A 15,018-nucleotide genomic window follows, 5' to 3' on the forward strand; every position below is an offset into this window, starting at 1 on the left:
GAGTTCCGCTGCTGCCTAGTTTCCTCTCCCTCCTACTCTTCTCCCCTGTCCTCTTTCCTCTCCTTCCTTCTCCCCCATACATTGTCCTTCTTTTCCTCCCCCCCTCCCCCGCCTGCTCCTCTTCCCTCCCTCTGACCCTTCCCTCCTTCTCCCCCCTATCTTTCAATTCCTTCTTTCCTCCGCCTTTTACACTGTTTTCAATCTGTCCTTTCCCCTCCCGTTTGCTCTTCTCCAACCTCCTTTCACCCCTTTTTCTTCTTTCTTCCTTTATTCTGTCACCCTCCATTACCTTTCCACTCTCCTTCCCTCCTTCGATATCATCCCTCCTCATCATCCTCATCCTCCTTCCCTCCTGCTTTTCTCCGCCCCTTAGCCCCCGCCCCCAAGCCTCCGCCCCTTAGCCCCCGCCCCTAGCTGCCAGTCCCCAGCAGCTCAGTCCTGCCGTGAGTCCATAGCTAAGCACCAGGAGCTGAGCACTGTTCGCTGTGCCTGGCTGCAAGTCTCCGACATGGCCCAGGAGAAAATGGAGCTGGACTTTGAGCGTGGCACATCTAATGGGGGCACCCTGAGGAGATCCAGCAGCGCTCCCCTGATTCAGGGGCTCAGGTGAGCAGGGTTAGGGAGGATGGACTACAGGGTTCAGGGGCTCCTGGAGCCCCTGCAAGCAGTTTTCCTTCCCTAAAGTGAGAGTTAGAGCTCCTTGGGACACTCCAAACTGAGGGGGTCATGATTTGTTTGCTTGACAGTGGGGTCCCGTGGTGGAGCGAAAGTTTAACCCCAAACTCTGGGCAATGTGGGAACAACGGGACTCCAAACTCTGGGCAGTGTGGGAACAACGGGGCCCTCTCTACCTGAGGCTCTGTTAGCTCGCTGTAAAAGTAACGACAAGAAGCTTCTGGCTCTTCTAACAGGTTGCCTGCCCTGCCTAATTTACACCACTGAATGTCAGACTGAAGCCCCTGGAACCAGACTTGCAATTTGACACCTGTCTCTAAGAGCTGCTATTTCTAAGCTTAGTTTAGGAACCCTGGTATTAACAGTAGTTTACTTTAATAAATCACAGTTTATCTAATAACTTGAAATTAAATCATGTGTTCATGTCATATTAAGTGATTCAGATTTGTCATAATGTTTTCAGATTCTAAAACTGCCTGAAATGCATTCCAGTGAATAAAAAGGAGGGATAGCATGTAGCCTAGGTTAGAGAAAACACGGGTTATAGAAAACAATGGAAAGAGTCCACCCTTGAATTTTAGTGGTAGGGTCTTGTGTTTTCATGTGAATAAGTCATCAGTGGGTCTATTTTAAGGTAGAATATTGTGATAGTGAAGGTTAGGTTGGCAGACCTCCTGAACCTATTACATTTCACTTTTATAAGTAGACAGTTCATTTTAGGTAGAGAGCCAATTTTTGAGACCCTGTAGAAATGGAATTAGTCCAGAAAAGGGGATAGGAGTAGAGTTAACCAAAAACATTAATCAAGTGTAGGGAAGGCAAAGATTAATGTTTATCAAACTGATCATAATATCCTCATTTGGGGGGGGGATGGGTTTACTTTTTTCTTTTATTAAATTTTGAAACTGCAGATGATAGAGTGACCCTTTTCTAATGCTGTCCTCGATTTTACATTTATTTTTGCTACTATAGGAATAAAGTGGTCTTTTTTGGTTGTCTTTTAAAATCTAGTAGGCAAGCAATTGCTAGGGACCAGAGTAATCCTGTTGACCTGAATTTAGTCTACTGTAGAAATAACATACTGTTTTTTGAATCACGATTTAAGTAATTACTTGAAAGGTAGCGTAATGACAGAAGAGTGAGTGAGGAGACCAGGCCTAGTCCCAATTTTCTCCCTGACTGGCTATGATTATGAATGAGTCACTTAGCCTTTTTGAATCTCTGTTTTCTCACTTAAAACGTAGGAGAGCTGGATTGGGTGATATCTATAGCCCCAGTCCTGAAAATCCTTCTTGACCTCTTAACAATGGCATGGCACTCTGCTGGGCACTGCAGGATAGTGTACAAAGATGACCAAAACACCTCCACCAAGGATTTAAAACACATGCATAGTTTTCATTTATAAAAGGTAAAGTTGGTGTCTGAGGAAGCATCTACTTTTCCATTGTGCTCTTTGGGTTCAAAGGAGGGAAAGATTGCATTAGATTTGTGGAATAAATAGGCTTCATGGAGAGCATGGCATTTGAAATGGGTGTTGAAGGAAAGGAAGGATTTTGAGAGATGGTAGTGGGAAGGAGGGCATTTGACTCAGAAGGGGCAACATGAGCAAAACTCCAGGTGTGATTATTTAGTTGGACAGTGTGGTTCAAAAGTAGAACATGTGTTTAGGGCAATAACGGGAGTTGCTGATTGGGCTCACATGGTAGAACACAGCTCCCCAGTTCTTGTCATGTCATGGCACACACAGAAAGCAGTACTGATTGTATGTACTCTATGATAAACAGATGAGGCTGCTAGTTTGAATCTGGTGGTAACCGGTTTGAGGGGGGGTGAGTTCTGAGCAGAAGCAGCTGGAGGCAACCAGTCTGGAGCTCTGCCCCATATCTCTCCTAGCTGCCCCCCAACGCCCCTAGGAGATCAGTATCTCCGCCAACCTGTAATCACCAGCACACCACTCAGGAAGCTCTGAAGAGGACGGTGAGGAGTCTATTCATTGTGTGATATGAGGAGCCACTGAAGATTTCATTGTTAATTACAGAATTGGCATCAGATATAGTTGAAGGCTATCTTAAATAAGAAGACATTAATAATTTTATTTTTATTTTTTAGTGACCTTTCACAGGGTTTTCAGCCTTACGCATTTAGAACTCGGTGGAATAGTACAACGATTATGAGCAGTCACAGGCTGGTGAGTATAGAAGTAAGTATCCTTAGTGGTTTTGGTTGCAGGAAACACTTTCAAATGTTCTTTCTTTAAATTATGTGCTATGCACAATTATTTACAAAAGAAAAATTTTCTTACCCATCTTGTTTGCTGCTTAATGCTGTGGCCAATTTCAGCTTTCAGTGCACAAGAGAAGACCTGGTTAGAAATATTTCTTGGCTGTGGAACTTTGTATTTTTAAGCATTGCTCTTTGTTTTGTGCCACTACTTGCATCATGATTGTGAGGTAAGTCAGGATTAACTTCTAATTATAACTGAGAGCTGTGGTCTTAATTTGTCGTAAGATGCAAAAATCACAAAAATGGTGGCAGAGTGTTTATTTTTGTTGGTGAATGCTGTTTATCCAAAGAAAGACTCCTTTAAAATGCGTGTATTTGTATTCTCAGTAGAGTTGCTGATCGTGACTGTTCTATATTGGCAGAGCTGTTGGGGATCACCTTATTAGTTGGTTGTGTTGGGAAAAATTATGATGAGGTTTTTATATAGCAGCACTTCACATGTGGAGCCCACTTATGCTGTAGCTGCAGTGCTCTGGAAGACATCTGAGATGTAAGCAAACAGACCTCTAAACGGCTGAACTAGATTTCCATAGTCTGTGCACAAATGTTCATCAGTTTATTTATAGGAGAGCCTCTCTGACCTCTGAATCATCTAAAATTTATGCACAATTATAATAAGCTTCCAACCCAGTAGTGTGTGAGAAGCAGCAAATCAGAAGAGGTACATTTGTGTTAAAGGTATACTGACAGCTGCTAGCAAAGGAAGAGAGGGGAAAACTAAAAAGCAGACAGAGGTTTTCTTAAAAAAAAAAAAGTATATGGCTGAGTATAAGAGCTAAGAACCTGGTAATGGATCCTGAAGTGTTAATGGCATAGAACCGTAAAATAATATGTTCTTAAGGATACCTGGGTCTTCCACCTTTTCTTAAATTATAGTAATACCTACTTTTGTATGACATTTTACATGTTACAAAGTACTTTCACACATTTAATCTCATAGCAACCCCAGTGAAGTAGGCAGGGTAAAAAATGTTTTTCCCAATTAAAAGAGGCAGCAGCTAAGACTCAGCCGATATAAGTGACTTGCTCAGAATCACACAATTAATAAGTGGCAGAGCTGGGATTAGAATAGAGATCTTCCTGTGCCATTCTGCATGGTATAATCTGTTTAACAAGGGGGAAAATATCACACTTTTAGGAAAGATTTCCAGCTGAAGTGACTAAAAATACTTAAAGGGGAAAATGTTAGCTATCTGGAGGTTTGATTCTCCTCACCACCTTCCCCGAGGATACTGGAAAATATAAGTACGTATTTTTGCTGTATATATGAAAAATGTTCCTGCATCAATAGCATAGCAAAGAAGGGAAAATGAATTTGCCTCTCTACACTTCACTTTTCTCTTTTCTAAGATATGAAGATTCTTATCAGCTCCATTTAGGCTCAGTTCTCACTGTTCTCTGACAAATACCCACCCTAGGCTCTGGCTGCACTAAAATACCTAATTTGCTGAAGGGGTTTTGATGTTTCACTGCTCTTTGTTGTTGATCCTTACACTACCCTTCATCCCATCCCCTTCTCCCTTCTAGCTATCTGGTGTGGGAAGTCCTCCACAGCATCCTTTGGGTACTTCTATCATAATATTAATCACACCATATACATTATATCACTATGTACTCTATAAATCTTAATACACTTATCTATGTACCTGCAAAAAGTAAGGTGTTGATGAATGAAATGGTAAGAAGGGGACTGATGAAGGAGACAGGCAGAAGTAGAATCTTCATAATTTAAAAATTTTTATATGTCATTGATTTCAGAGAGAGGAAGGGAGAGGAGAGAGAGATAGAAACATCAGTGATGAGAGAGAATCACTGACTGACTGCCTCCTACACACCCTACACTGGAGATAGAGCCCAAAACCTGGGCATGTGCCCTGACTGGGAATCGAACAGTGGCCTCCCTGGTTCATGGGTCGATGCTCACCTATGGAGCCACACCAGCCGGGACGGGTATTCATGATCTGACAACTGATTAGATATAAAGGTAGGGAGAAGGAGGACTCAAAAGTCACTGCAGTTTTATTTCTCGATGACCAAGGGGAAAGTGTTGCCTTTATTACAAGTAGGGAAAATGAGCGGAATTGGTTGTTTGAAGGAACAGAAGATAAATTCTTTCTGGGCATGTTGGGTTCAAGGTGCTCTTTTTCCAAAGCAATATTCTAAATCTTTTTTTTTAAGAACTACAAGCTTCCTATCTCACCACTTTTCACTTTAAGCAGATGATGTTTTTCACTTTGCAGAGAAGGCAGACACCTATCTTGTATTCATGTCAGCCTTCTTCTCCTTAAAACGTCTTTACCTTCACATGCAGTGTTTTCTCCTAATGGTTCGTATATTTTATAACTCTCCTGTCGCTTTGCTTAGTCTGTCATCTTCTCTCTGTCTTGTGTCTTCAGTCTCTTCATCACTGGCCCTTTTGTTCCACCTTCTTCTCCTGACTCACACCTCTAATATCTGAAAAACAAACTGTTATCTATTTTCTCCTTCCCCTTTTGTTTTCTTCTCCTCTGGGAGCTTTTCCAAAGCTTAATCTACACTTCACTGCCTCTAATACCTTGTCTCCTAATTTCTTGTTAACTACTGAGCCAGTTTGTAATCTCATCATTCCTACCACAACTCCATGAAATATCTGTTCTTGCAAAAGTCACCAACGCCCACTTGATTGCCAAAGTCAGGGGCCTCTTATCCCACTTGAGCTCTTTGCTTGACTTAACATCATTAACCAGTACCTCCTTGAAGTTCTTGGCTTTTTTCTCATTTTATACTTCACTCTTATTTCTGGGACTAGACATGGCTTTGCTCCTCTGCCCCTCTTTCAGGTCTACTTCTCAGTTCTGTGTTAAATTTACAAGTTGTACATCATATAAATTCAGCATCTAAATTTCTGACTTTCTCCACAATCAGGTTTGGCAACCCTCATTTTGGCTGTCCTGATTATTTCACTGCCTTTAGGGTTTCTTTTGTTGTCTGATGGACATATTCATGCTCTCCTGTTAGAGTCTTTCTTGTCTTATTTACTTGCCTAGTAGCTTAGTGTTTTTCAAATGACCTTATTAAGAGTTCACCAGTAAACATTTATTGCTTTCATAATGGCAAAAGTACTTTTTAAAATAATTTTACTGGGAAAGTTTTTTTGTGTACAAAGCCTAGAAGAGGAAAAAGTTAAAGAAAAGGGTGGGTAATGAGATATATTTTGAGGTAAAATAATATTTTAGTGGATAACTTTATTTATTTATTTATTTATTTATTTATTTATTTATTTATTTATTTTAATTGACTTCAGAGAGGAAGGGAGAGGGAGAGAGAGAGATAAACATCAGTGATGAAAGAGAATTATTGATAGGCTCCCTCCAGCACGCCCCACACTGGGGATTGAGCCCAGAACCCAGGCATGTGCCCTCACTGGGAATCAAACCGTGACCTCCTGGTTCATAGGTTGATGCTCAACCACTGAGCAATGCTGGCTGGGCATACAAAAATTTACCTGAATTATCTTTTGCTTATAAAATTATCATAATTTTATAATCCTCACTACATTAATATTCAAAAAAAGTTTTAATAGGATAGGGCTCCTTGTAACAGGATAATTGTCTTATTTACTTTTATAGTATTATAATTTCATTTTCATTTCACTAGGAGATAAATAGTAGTTATTTATATTATGGCTACTAGAACCCTAAGGTTTGTTTAAATAAATTTTATCTTACATTTTGTAATCAGATTGTGATTATTTTGAAGGAACATAATTTACCCCCCCCACAAATAATTTTATCTTTGTGTTATTAAAAAATGGTGATCCAAGGGAAAGCAGCAGTTATTTTAAAAATATACTTTGCCTTCCACATTGATTTTTCTTATCTACTAAGGTTTGTGGTGATAGCATTAGTGATCAAATTTTAGAATTGATTTAGGTCCTGAAAACAAAATCTTGCAGTTTTAAAGTGTTTTTGATAAACTTAAATCATAGTCACAATATTATACTAGGCTTCTTAGTCTGTCCATTGGCAAAGTGTTAATAAAAATGAATAAAATCAGTTTTTTCTTTCCCTTCTTATATAGTTCTTTATTTTAGATTAGTGGGGTAATGGATATTTCCAAGGCCTGGAGTCTTTTTTGTATATATAAATGTACACAGCACTGCATTCATTTGGGAAAAGCGTTGAAGTCAGTGCCTGTCTAGCGACAGATGGTGCCTTGAGGTTGGACACCTGGTGTACTTTCTAAAGACTGAATGTACTGCCTCTAGTGCATTAATGTTCAGTAATTTAAAGAGCTAGATTTCTAAGAAGAATATGAAAAATTATCTAGGAAGAGGTCATACACTGGTACTGACAGCAGATTGCTGCTTTGTGATTCAGGAAATAGTAAATGTTTACTTTTCTTTCCAGTTGCTGTCATCCTCATCTAATGGGATTTCTAGTAGCAGACTGCATCAAATCAAAAAGGTAAATTTTACTTTCTAGTGCAGATCTACAATTTTATGAATTGTACAGTTTGATTTTATTTTCATTTTGAAGATTTAGATATCAAAAATGCAGTAGGCTGCGACTGTTTTGTTGTAGAGAGATTAAAAATCTCCTGCGGGTTCAGATAAAATACAGATGTGGTTTGAGTGACAGTCTTAGAATGTTATTTCTGCTGTACTGTCAAATAAGATAGAAAAGTCTTTTTTCTTTTCTTTGAAATAAAGAACTGTGTGGGTAAATATTATGTTTTCAGCACATGTTTGACTTTGCAGGAGGAAGGCACGGATATCATGAACAGAGAAACTGCCCACGAAAGGTTAGTGCTTCACAAGAATAGGACACAGCCTTGTGCACGTCTTGTTTTTGAGCACTGATGGCCTTTCATTTTTGTTTGTTTTAGGGAAGTGCAAGCGGCAATGCAGATAAGCCAGTCATGGGATGAGAGCTTGAGCCTGGTAAAGTTTTCACATCTGCTTGTGTGTTTTTAATTTATAGAAACCTTTGTATTGTTCATTGGCTTTATTAATTTTTTCATATACTCATATTCATTTTTGATCTCTGCTTTTCTACTAGAATGTTATATTGCAACTTTTTAGAGCCTGTATATTTGTACTCTAAAAATATAGGCATGTTTAAGTAGTAAAGAAGAGCTGTGATGTGCTGAATTGTGTATTATAAGGAAATAACACTTTATATTTACAGAGTGATAGTGATTTTGACAAGCCAGAGAAATTATATTCTCCTAAAAGGATTGACTTCACTCCAGTTTCTCCAGCACCATCACCCACCAGAGGACTTGGAAAGGTAGGCTCATGGACAAGATATTAACTCTCTTTCACACTTTCACACACTGAGCTGTTTACTCTCTAACACACACACACACACACACACACACACACACACACACACACACACATCACCGCACTTTTTATTTCTTTCTGCTGCCAGGACCCAGGTGGTGGCAGCCCCTAACCTCTCCTGGCTCCCCTGAACCTCAACCTCCTCTCCCTTACTCCGGGTATGGCTGTGGTCAGTTACCATCCCCCAGGGGTCACTTCCTTAGTGCCTTCCCTGGGGAGCAGTGTGCCCAACAATTTCTGTCCAACTGGAGTCTTTGCTCTAGGAAGAAGCTGAGTGACAGAGACAGAGGGCAGATGAAGCTGCAGCAAGAGGGCTTTCAGTCAGATGTCAAGAATGACACCCCCTTGGGGAGAAAGTAGAAGCGACCAGACAGAGGTGCCTCAGTTTCTCCTTGCCCAAGTTCCTTAGGAAAGCAGGGGATGGCCCCACCAAGCCTTCAGTGGCAGGAAATCCTCACTCGGTGGTAACACAGTGTCTGCACCAGAGAGGAGTTTGTTCCAATACCTGGTTGCTTAGAGCCCCATAGGGATGAGTGGGAATCCCCAGCAGGCTGGGCAGATAACTGACGGCTGCCGGGCAGGCAGGCCCAGGGTCCGGGAGTGATGAGAAGTCCCAGAAGCAGCCATGATCCTGTGCTTGCAGGCACTGTGGTGTCAAGTCTTTCCATCTAGGCCCTGGAGCCTGAGCAGTCTGGTAGGGGCAGGTGTGCAGGGAGACCAGTGAGGAGACATGAGGGCCAAGAGCTAGAGACACAGAGAGGGAGATGGAGACTTGGAGAGAGACAGATATGGGATGGAAACACAGCAGAAGAGATAATGAGAGAGAAAAGGGGAGACAGGGACACAGAGAGCAAGATAGAGCCCTGGGGGAGAGAGGCATATATAAAGACAGGAAGATAGAGACAAGAGGAACAGAGATATAAGGGGGAGGAAACAGAAACAGAGGGAGGCACAGAGACATGTGACAGAGATAGAGAGATATCAAATTGCTTCACTTTTAGCCCTCCCTGGTTTGGCTCAGTGGATAGAGCATTGGCCTGTGGACTGAAGGGTCCTGGGTTTGATTCTGATCAAGGGCACATGCCTGGGTTTTGGGCTAAAGCCCCAGTAGGGAGCATGCAGGAGGCAGCTGGTTAATAATTCTCTCTCATTATTGATGTTTCTATCTCTCTCTCCCTCTCCCTTCCTCTCTGAAATCAATAAAAATATATTTTTTTAAGAAATTGCTTCACTTTTAGAGAATCCAATGGCTGGAAGAAAAATCAAAATCTATGATAATAATTTGGGAAAAAAATTATTATATATTTAGATATATTCTCATTCATATATGAGAGAGATACATAGATAACTAAATAATTCTAAGGATATTGTTTCTGTCATTTTGAGAAGAATCTTTTGAAAACTGGAGCATTAGAACTAACTATTTTAATATTAAATATGTTTTTCTAGCAATGTTTTTCACCTTCCTTACAAATGTCTAGCAGCAGTGGGCTACCACCAAGTCCTACTCCTAGTCCGAGACACTTATCCAGGTAGGTAAACCTGCTTTTTATATGTGAGTGAAATGCTACTTATTGAAATTGTTTCTCTGAAGAATTTCCTCCCTCCTGACATTTTATTATGGAAATTTTCAAACAGAAAGCAAAATTGAAAGAATTGCGCAGTGAACATCCATGTACCTATTACCTATATTCTACCATTAACATTTGACCACATGCAATTTTGAGACAATGCCGATTTATATTCAGATGACGTACATGTGTGCCCTTGATGACACGTCTTTTATAAGGAAAAAGTTTAAGATTATAGACCAGTCAAATCCAAATAACATTTTGTGTGTGTGTGTGTGTGTGTGTGTGTGTGTGTGTTAATCCTCACCCAAGGATATTTTTTCTATTGATTCTTAGAGAGAATGGAAGGGAGAGGCAAGGTTGTGGGGGAGATAGAGAGATAGAGATAGAGATAGAGATAGAGATAGAGATAGAGATAGAGATAGAGATAGAGGTAGGGATGGGGGAGGGGGGAGAGAGAGAGAGAGAGAGAGAGAGAGATTTGAAAAAGACATATCAGCCTGGTTGGTGTGGCTAAGTGGTTGGTTTACCTATGAACCAGGAGGTCTTGATTCAATTCCCAGTCAGGGCACATGCCCAGGTTGTGGCCTCAATCCCCAGTAGGGGGCATACAGCAGGCAGCCTATCAATGATTCTCTCTCATCATTGATATTTCTGTCTCTCTCCCTCTCCCTTCTTCTCTGAAATCAATAAACATATATTTTTAAAAAGAAAAAGACAATGTTGAAATGTTTGCCTCCCACATATACCCAACCGGAGCGTGGGGTCTAACCTGCAACCCAGGTATGTGCCTTGACCTGGAATCGAACCTGCAACCCTTTGGGGCATGAGCCTATGCTCTAACCATTGAGCACACCAATGAGGCAACTTTTAAAAAAAATCCTCACCAGCGGGTATATTTTTAAAAATATTTTTATTGATTTCAGAGAGAGGAAGGGAGAGGGAGAGAGAAAAACATCAGTGATGAGAATCATTGATCAGCTGCCTTCTGCCTGCCCCACACGGGATCGAGCCCGCATCCCAGGCATATGCCCTGACCTGGAATCAAACTGACCCTCCAACTAACTGAGCCACCTGACCAAGGCCCAAATAACTTTTTTTAAATGTATATTTTGATTTATTTCAGAGAGTAAGGAAGAGGGAGAGAGAAACATCAATGATGAGAATCATTGGTTAGCTGCTTCCTGCATATCCCACACTGGGGTCGAGCCCATATCCCGAGCATATGCCCTGACCTGGAATCAAACTGACCTCCTGAGCCATGATGGCTGGACACAAATAACTTTTTTAATAAGGTTTATTATATTTTTAAAGAAACTGCTGTGGGTATTTGGTGTTATAGAACGATTAAAATATAGCTTAAAACACCATGTTATTCCAGATTGTCATATGCCAGGTCAGATCATATATTAGCATTTCATTTACTCAACCTAGAACACAGGCATTTTATACTTCTTCCTATATGAATGCTAATTTTATTGACTTATTTGGTGGGTTGTAATTGTTCTTGCATCTTAGAAATACTTCACATCATCGTGTTTGTTCTTTGAAGCAGGAGGAGTCAGAGCCCAGTCAAATGCATTCGACCCAGTGCTCTTGGTCCTCTTAAAAGAAAAGGTAAGCATCACATTTCTGATATTAAACCTAGTTGAACTTGATCTACAGATTAGAATTTCTGCCTAAAATTAGTTTCAAGACAGGACTCCTTTTTCCTAAAGAAATATGCATTATTCTTCCCCATGTATGCTTTACTAATTCTAAATTTTGTAAATTAGTTATTTGATACTGCCCATCTTTTTTATACTTCATAACTGAGTCTTATTCATGTATTCATATTATCAATATATATTCCAAAATTTTGCCTCTTGGTGATCTGAATAGAAAAGAGATGCAAATTGATATGTTGCAGAAATATATGCTTATGTCATAGTAAATAGGTCTATAAACAAGCTGTATTCTCAAATATAAGCCACCACTAAATTACACCTTGGCAGAGAGAATTGCCTCATATTCAAGTCTATAGGATTTTTGCTATAATTGGGGTGCTCTCTTAATTACCTTATTTTGAATCACAAAGCACTAAACTAAAATGATCTTACTCAATGCTAGTTTTAGATGCTTATGGGCACCTGATGGAGTCTATTAAAAAAAAGGCTAAGAAATTTAACACAGTTTTAGTCATTATTCCTGGGGATATGACCACATGATTGCAAGTGTTGGATGTCATTTTAAACAAGAGTTTTAGCAATAATTTTAAAAAGCAATTCAGTAAGTGGTTTCTTTGTGCAGATCAGCTTCAGGGCCAGTAAACAAATCAACTCTCCTCATGGTAGGTAAACGGATACTTGCCGGTTTCGGTGAAAAATTTCCAGTGATAGCATCATACACAGATTCAAAAAGTTCTGTATTTCAGACAACTTAAAATTAAAGATGGTATGTGCTGGAAAATAGATCCTGATACACTGACAATATTTGTATTAGTGAATAAATTTTGTTTTGTAAACCAATAGTTTTTTTCTTAATTCTTTAAGGAATTCTTTATAATCCTAAGAAACTTCTCAAGAGCTATTTTATGAAATTAACACACAGAAAGTAAAGCTATTAGTGTTGTTGTTGTCATTAATTTTAAATTTGTTGCAGGAAATTGGTGGAATTGGTTAATTTCAAAGCTATTCCAACATATACCAGCAGATGGAGTAATTCTTTGCTAAAAAGTATTTTGCTAATGAGGTGTTGAAAGCCAGAAGGCAGCTTTTAAAAACTGCATATTAAAGGGTGGAAAAATAAATAAAAATACAACCTTTCTTCAATTTTAGTAATAGTCAGAATAGCTCCAGAGGAAAAATAATATAAATTAAGTGATAAATGGGAAAAAATTGAATGTTGTATTTGTTTTTGCTTGATCTTTTTTTCCTCATAAGAATCTTGTAAAGGTTTAAGTTCACAGTTATTAATTTTCCTACTGGAGTATAGATAGGCCCATGAATTAAAGTTTCTTTAATATTCCATTTAAAGCTCAAATGGAGCTTCCATTTCCAGATAAAGAACTTCAAAACCAAGGTATTTGCATGTTTTATTTCATAACTTACTTGGAAAAGGGCTTTTTCTGTCTAATTTAGGGTTTAGTGTTTGTACTCCTGGTGGCAAAATGTTAAGCACTGTTCCTTTGATGCAAAGTTTTTCTACTACCAGTTCTGAGAAAATCTGTAGGATTGAGATAGCCAGTATAATACCAATTTTGAGAATTGGTTAATAATTGCTTTCACTTACAGATGTGCTTTCAAACTTATGCAGTCCTGCATCCTTTAACAGTGGAGATATGTTTTGAGAATTTGTCAGTTGATTTAATCATTGTATGAACATTATAGAGTGCACTTACATAAACCTATATGGTATAACCTACTACACATCTAGGCCATATGGTACAGCCTATCGCTCCCACTGTACAAGTCTATACTGCATGCTACTCTACAAAACAGCATGAGATCAAATCAAGCACAAGAGAAAATTATGCAATCAAGACACAGGGCAAACGTGAGATGTTTGCCAGCGTGACATGACATACTGTATATAGCAAACTTTAAAAAAATTATTGAGAGTATGTTTATTAAAGCTGGAACACTGATACAAGGAAGGGCTTAGGATCGAAGAAGTAACAGGAGAGCCTAGGCAGGGCTGATTTGGCTCTCTAGAAAGTCAGAAAAGGGGGCCTTGGAGATAGGTTCTGGATGTTAGCCTGGGACAAGCTGCTGCTGTCCATTGCTCGCCTGGTTGCAAGTCTTGTGGGGTTCCTTAGAGTCTAGGAGATGCATGCCAAAGGGGAAAAAGAGAGGAAAGGGAAAGGCATGGGCGTGGTTTTGGGAGGGAGAGTGTGCCAGCAAACTTTTTTTTAATAAATACAAAGAATACACTCTAAAATAATAACAAGTATTGTATAGTAAATACATAAACCAGTAACATAGTTATTTATTATCATTATCAAGTATTATGTACGGTACACAATTTTATGTGCTGTACTTTTATGACTGGCAGTGCAGTAGGTTTGTTTATACCAACATCACCACAAACACGTGAGGAATGTGTTGTGCTATGACCTTATGATGGCTATCACAAGGTGATAGAAATATTTCAGCTCCATTACAATCTTATGGGACCACCATCTTATATGCAGGCCATCATTGACCAAAACATTATGCAGCCTGTGACTGTATTTTTACTTTCATTTTCACTAAGTAGGCTAAAGCAACCTTTGATTTATACACTCTTTATCAGATTAATACTTTTTAAAATTGATATTTCAGAGAGATGAAGGGAGAGAGAGAAATATCGATGTGAGAGAGAAACATCAATCGGCCACCTCTCAGGAATCCTGACCAGGGACTGAACCCACAATCCAGGCATGTGCTCTGACCAGGAATCAAACCTGCCACCTTTTGGTGCACTGGACAATGCTCCAACCAAGTGAGCCACACTGACCAGGGGCAGACTGAATACTTTTTAACCCATCTGAATTCAAATCAGGAAATGTTCTGATATTAAAACATATCAAATCCTTACTAATCATCTAGCATAAATTATTATTTGCTGTGAGTTTCAGCTATTTGGAGATACTTTATTTCTGCTGTGGTTAGCCTTGATTCATTTTGCCTGATGCAATCAGTGTTCCACTCTTCTATTAAAGAACATGACTATATTAGTAGCATGATACATATAATAAATGGGAAGGTTTTCTTTAGGGCTGTGGCCTTTTTGGTTGAGGTTATGTGGAAGTATATTTCATCTAAGTTAAACACATGGAAAATATCTTTCAAGTAACATCTTCAAGAAGTATGCTCAGCTTTGGTTAATCAGAGATCATCCTATTTTAGCACTAAGCCTGTAAAATTGCTTTACAGTACTATTCTCTTTTGTTGTTTTAGGTGAAATGGAGTCTGAAAGCCAGCCTAAGAGGCTCTTCCAAGGCACTACCAATATGCTGCCTCCGGAAAATGCACACTTGTCTGATCTCAGTTCATGGTAAAAAATGAAATAAAATCAAAAGGATATTAGGGTATGGTATATTTAAAGAGTCACATCAAAAATATATTGGGATCATTTAAAATATATTCAGCTTTTAAAAAAATATATTTGTATTGATTTTCGAGAAGAAGGGAGAGCGAGAGA

The 15,018-nt window shown here is 39.2% G+C and overlaps 1 protein-coding gene across 12 annotated transcripts in view; it reads left to right on the forward strand.

Moving 5' to 3' along the window:
• The first annotated feature begins 398 nt into the window (after window positions 1-398).
• FAM122B (family with sequence similarity 122B) overlaps window positions 399-15,018 on the forward strand; it is a 29,384-nt gene continuing 14,764 nt past the window's right edge. The window contains exons 1-10 of one of the 12 annotated variants that reach the window (XR_004966990.1): window positions 399-606; window positions 2,785-2,875; window positions 7,347-7,403; window positions 7,697-7,740; window positions 7,825-7,879; window positions 8,127-8,228; window positions 9,734-9,816; window positions 11,374-11,472; window positions 12,871-12,915; window positions 14,775-14,849. Coding sequence is in view for 10 of the 12 variants with exons in the window: in XM_036305540.1 (XP_036161433.1) it covers window positions 509-606; window positions 2,785-2,875; window positions 7,347-7,403; window positions 7,697-7,740; window positions 7,825-7,879; window positions 8,127-8,228; window positions 9,734-9,816; window positions 11,408-11,472; window positions 12,871-12,915; window positions 14,775-14,875 (741 nt within the window). In the remaining 2 variants the exon portion in view is untranslated. Of the gene's footprint in view, window positions 607-2,784; window positions 2,876-7,346; window positions 7,404-7,696; window positions 7,741-7,824; window positions 7,880-8,126; window positions 8,229-9,733; window positions 9,817-11,373; window positions 11,473-12,870; window positions 12,916-14,774; window positions 14,906-15,018 lie in introns of those variants that run through there. The other 11 variants (XM_036305540.1, XM_036305534.1, XM_036305533.1 and 8 more) reach the window with 11 other exon arrangements.

Source organism: Myotis myotis, unplaced genomic scaffold (genome assembly GCF_014108235.1).
Source record: "Myotis myotis isolate mMyoMyo1 unplaced genomic scaffold, mMyoMyo1.p scaffold_m19_p_4, whole genome shotgun sequence".
NCBI lineage: Eukaryota > Metazoa > Chordata > Mammalia > Chiroptera > Vespertilionidae > Myotis > Myotis myotis.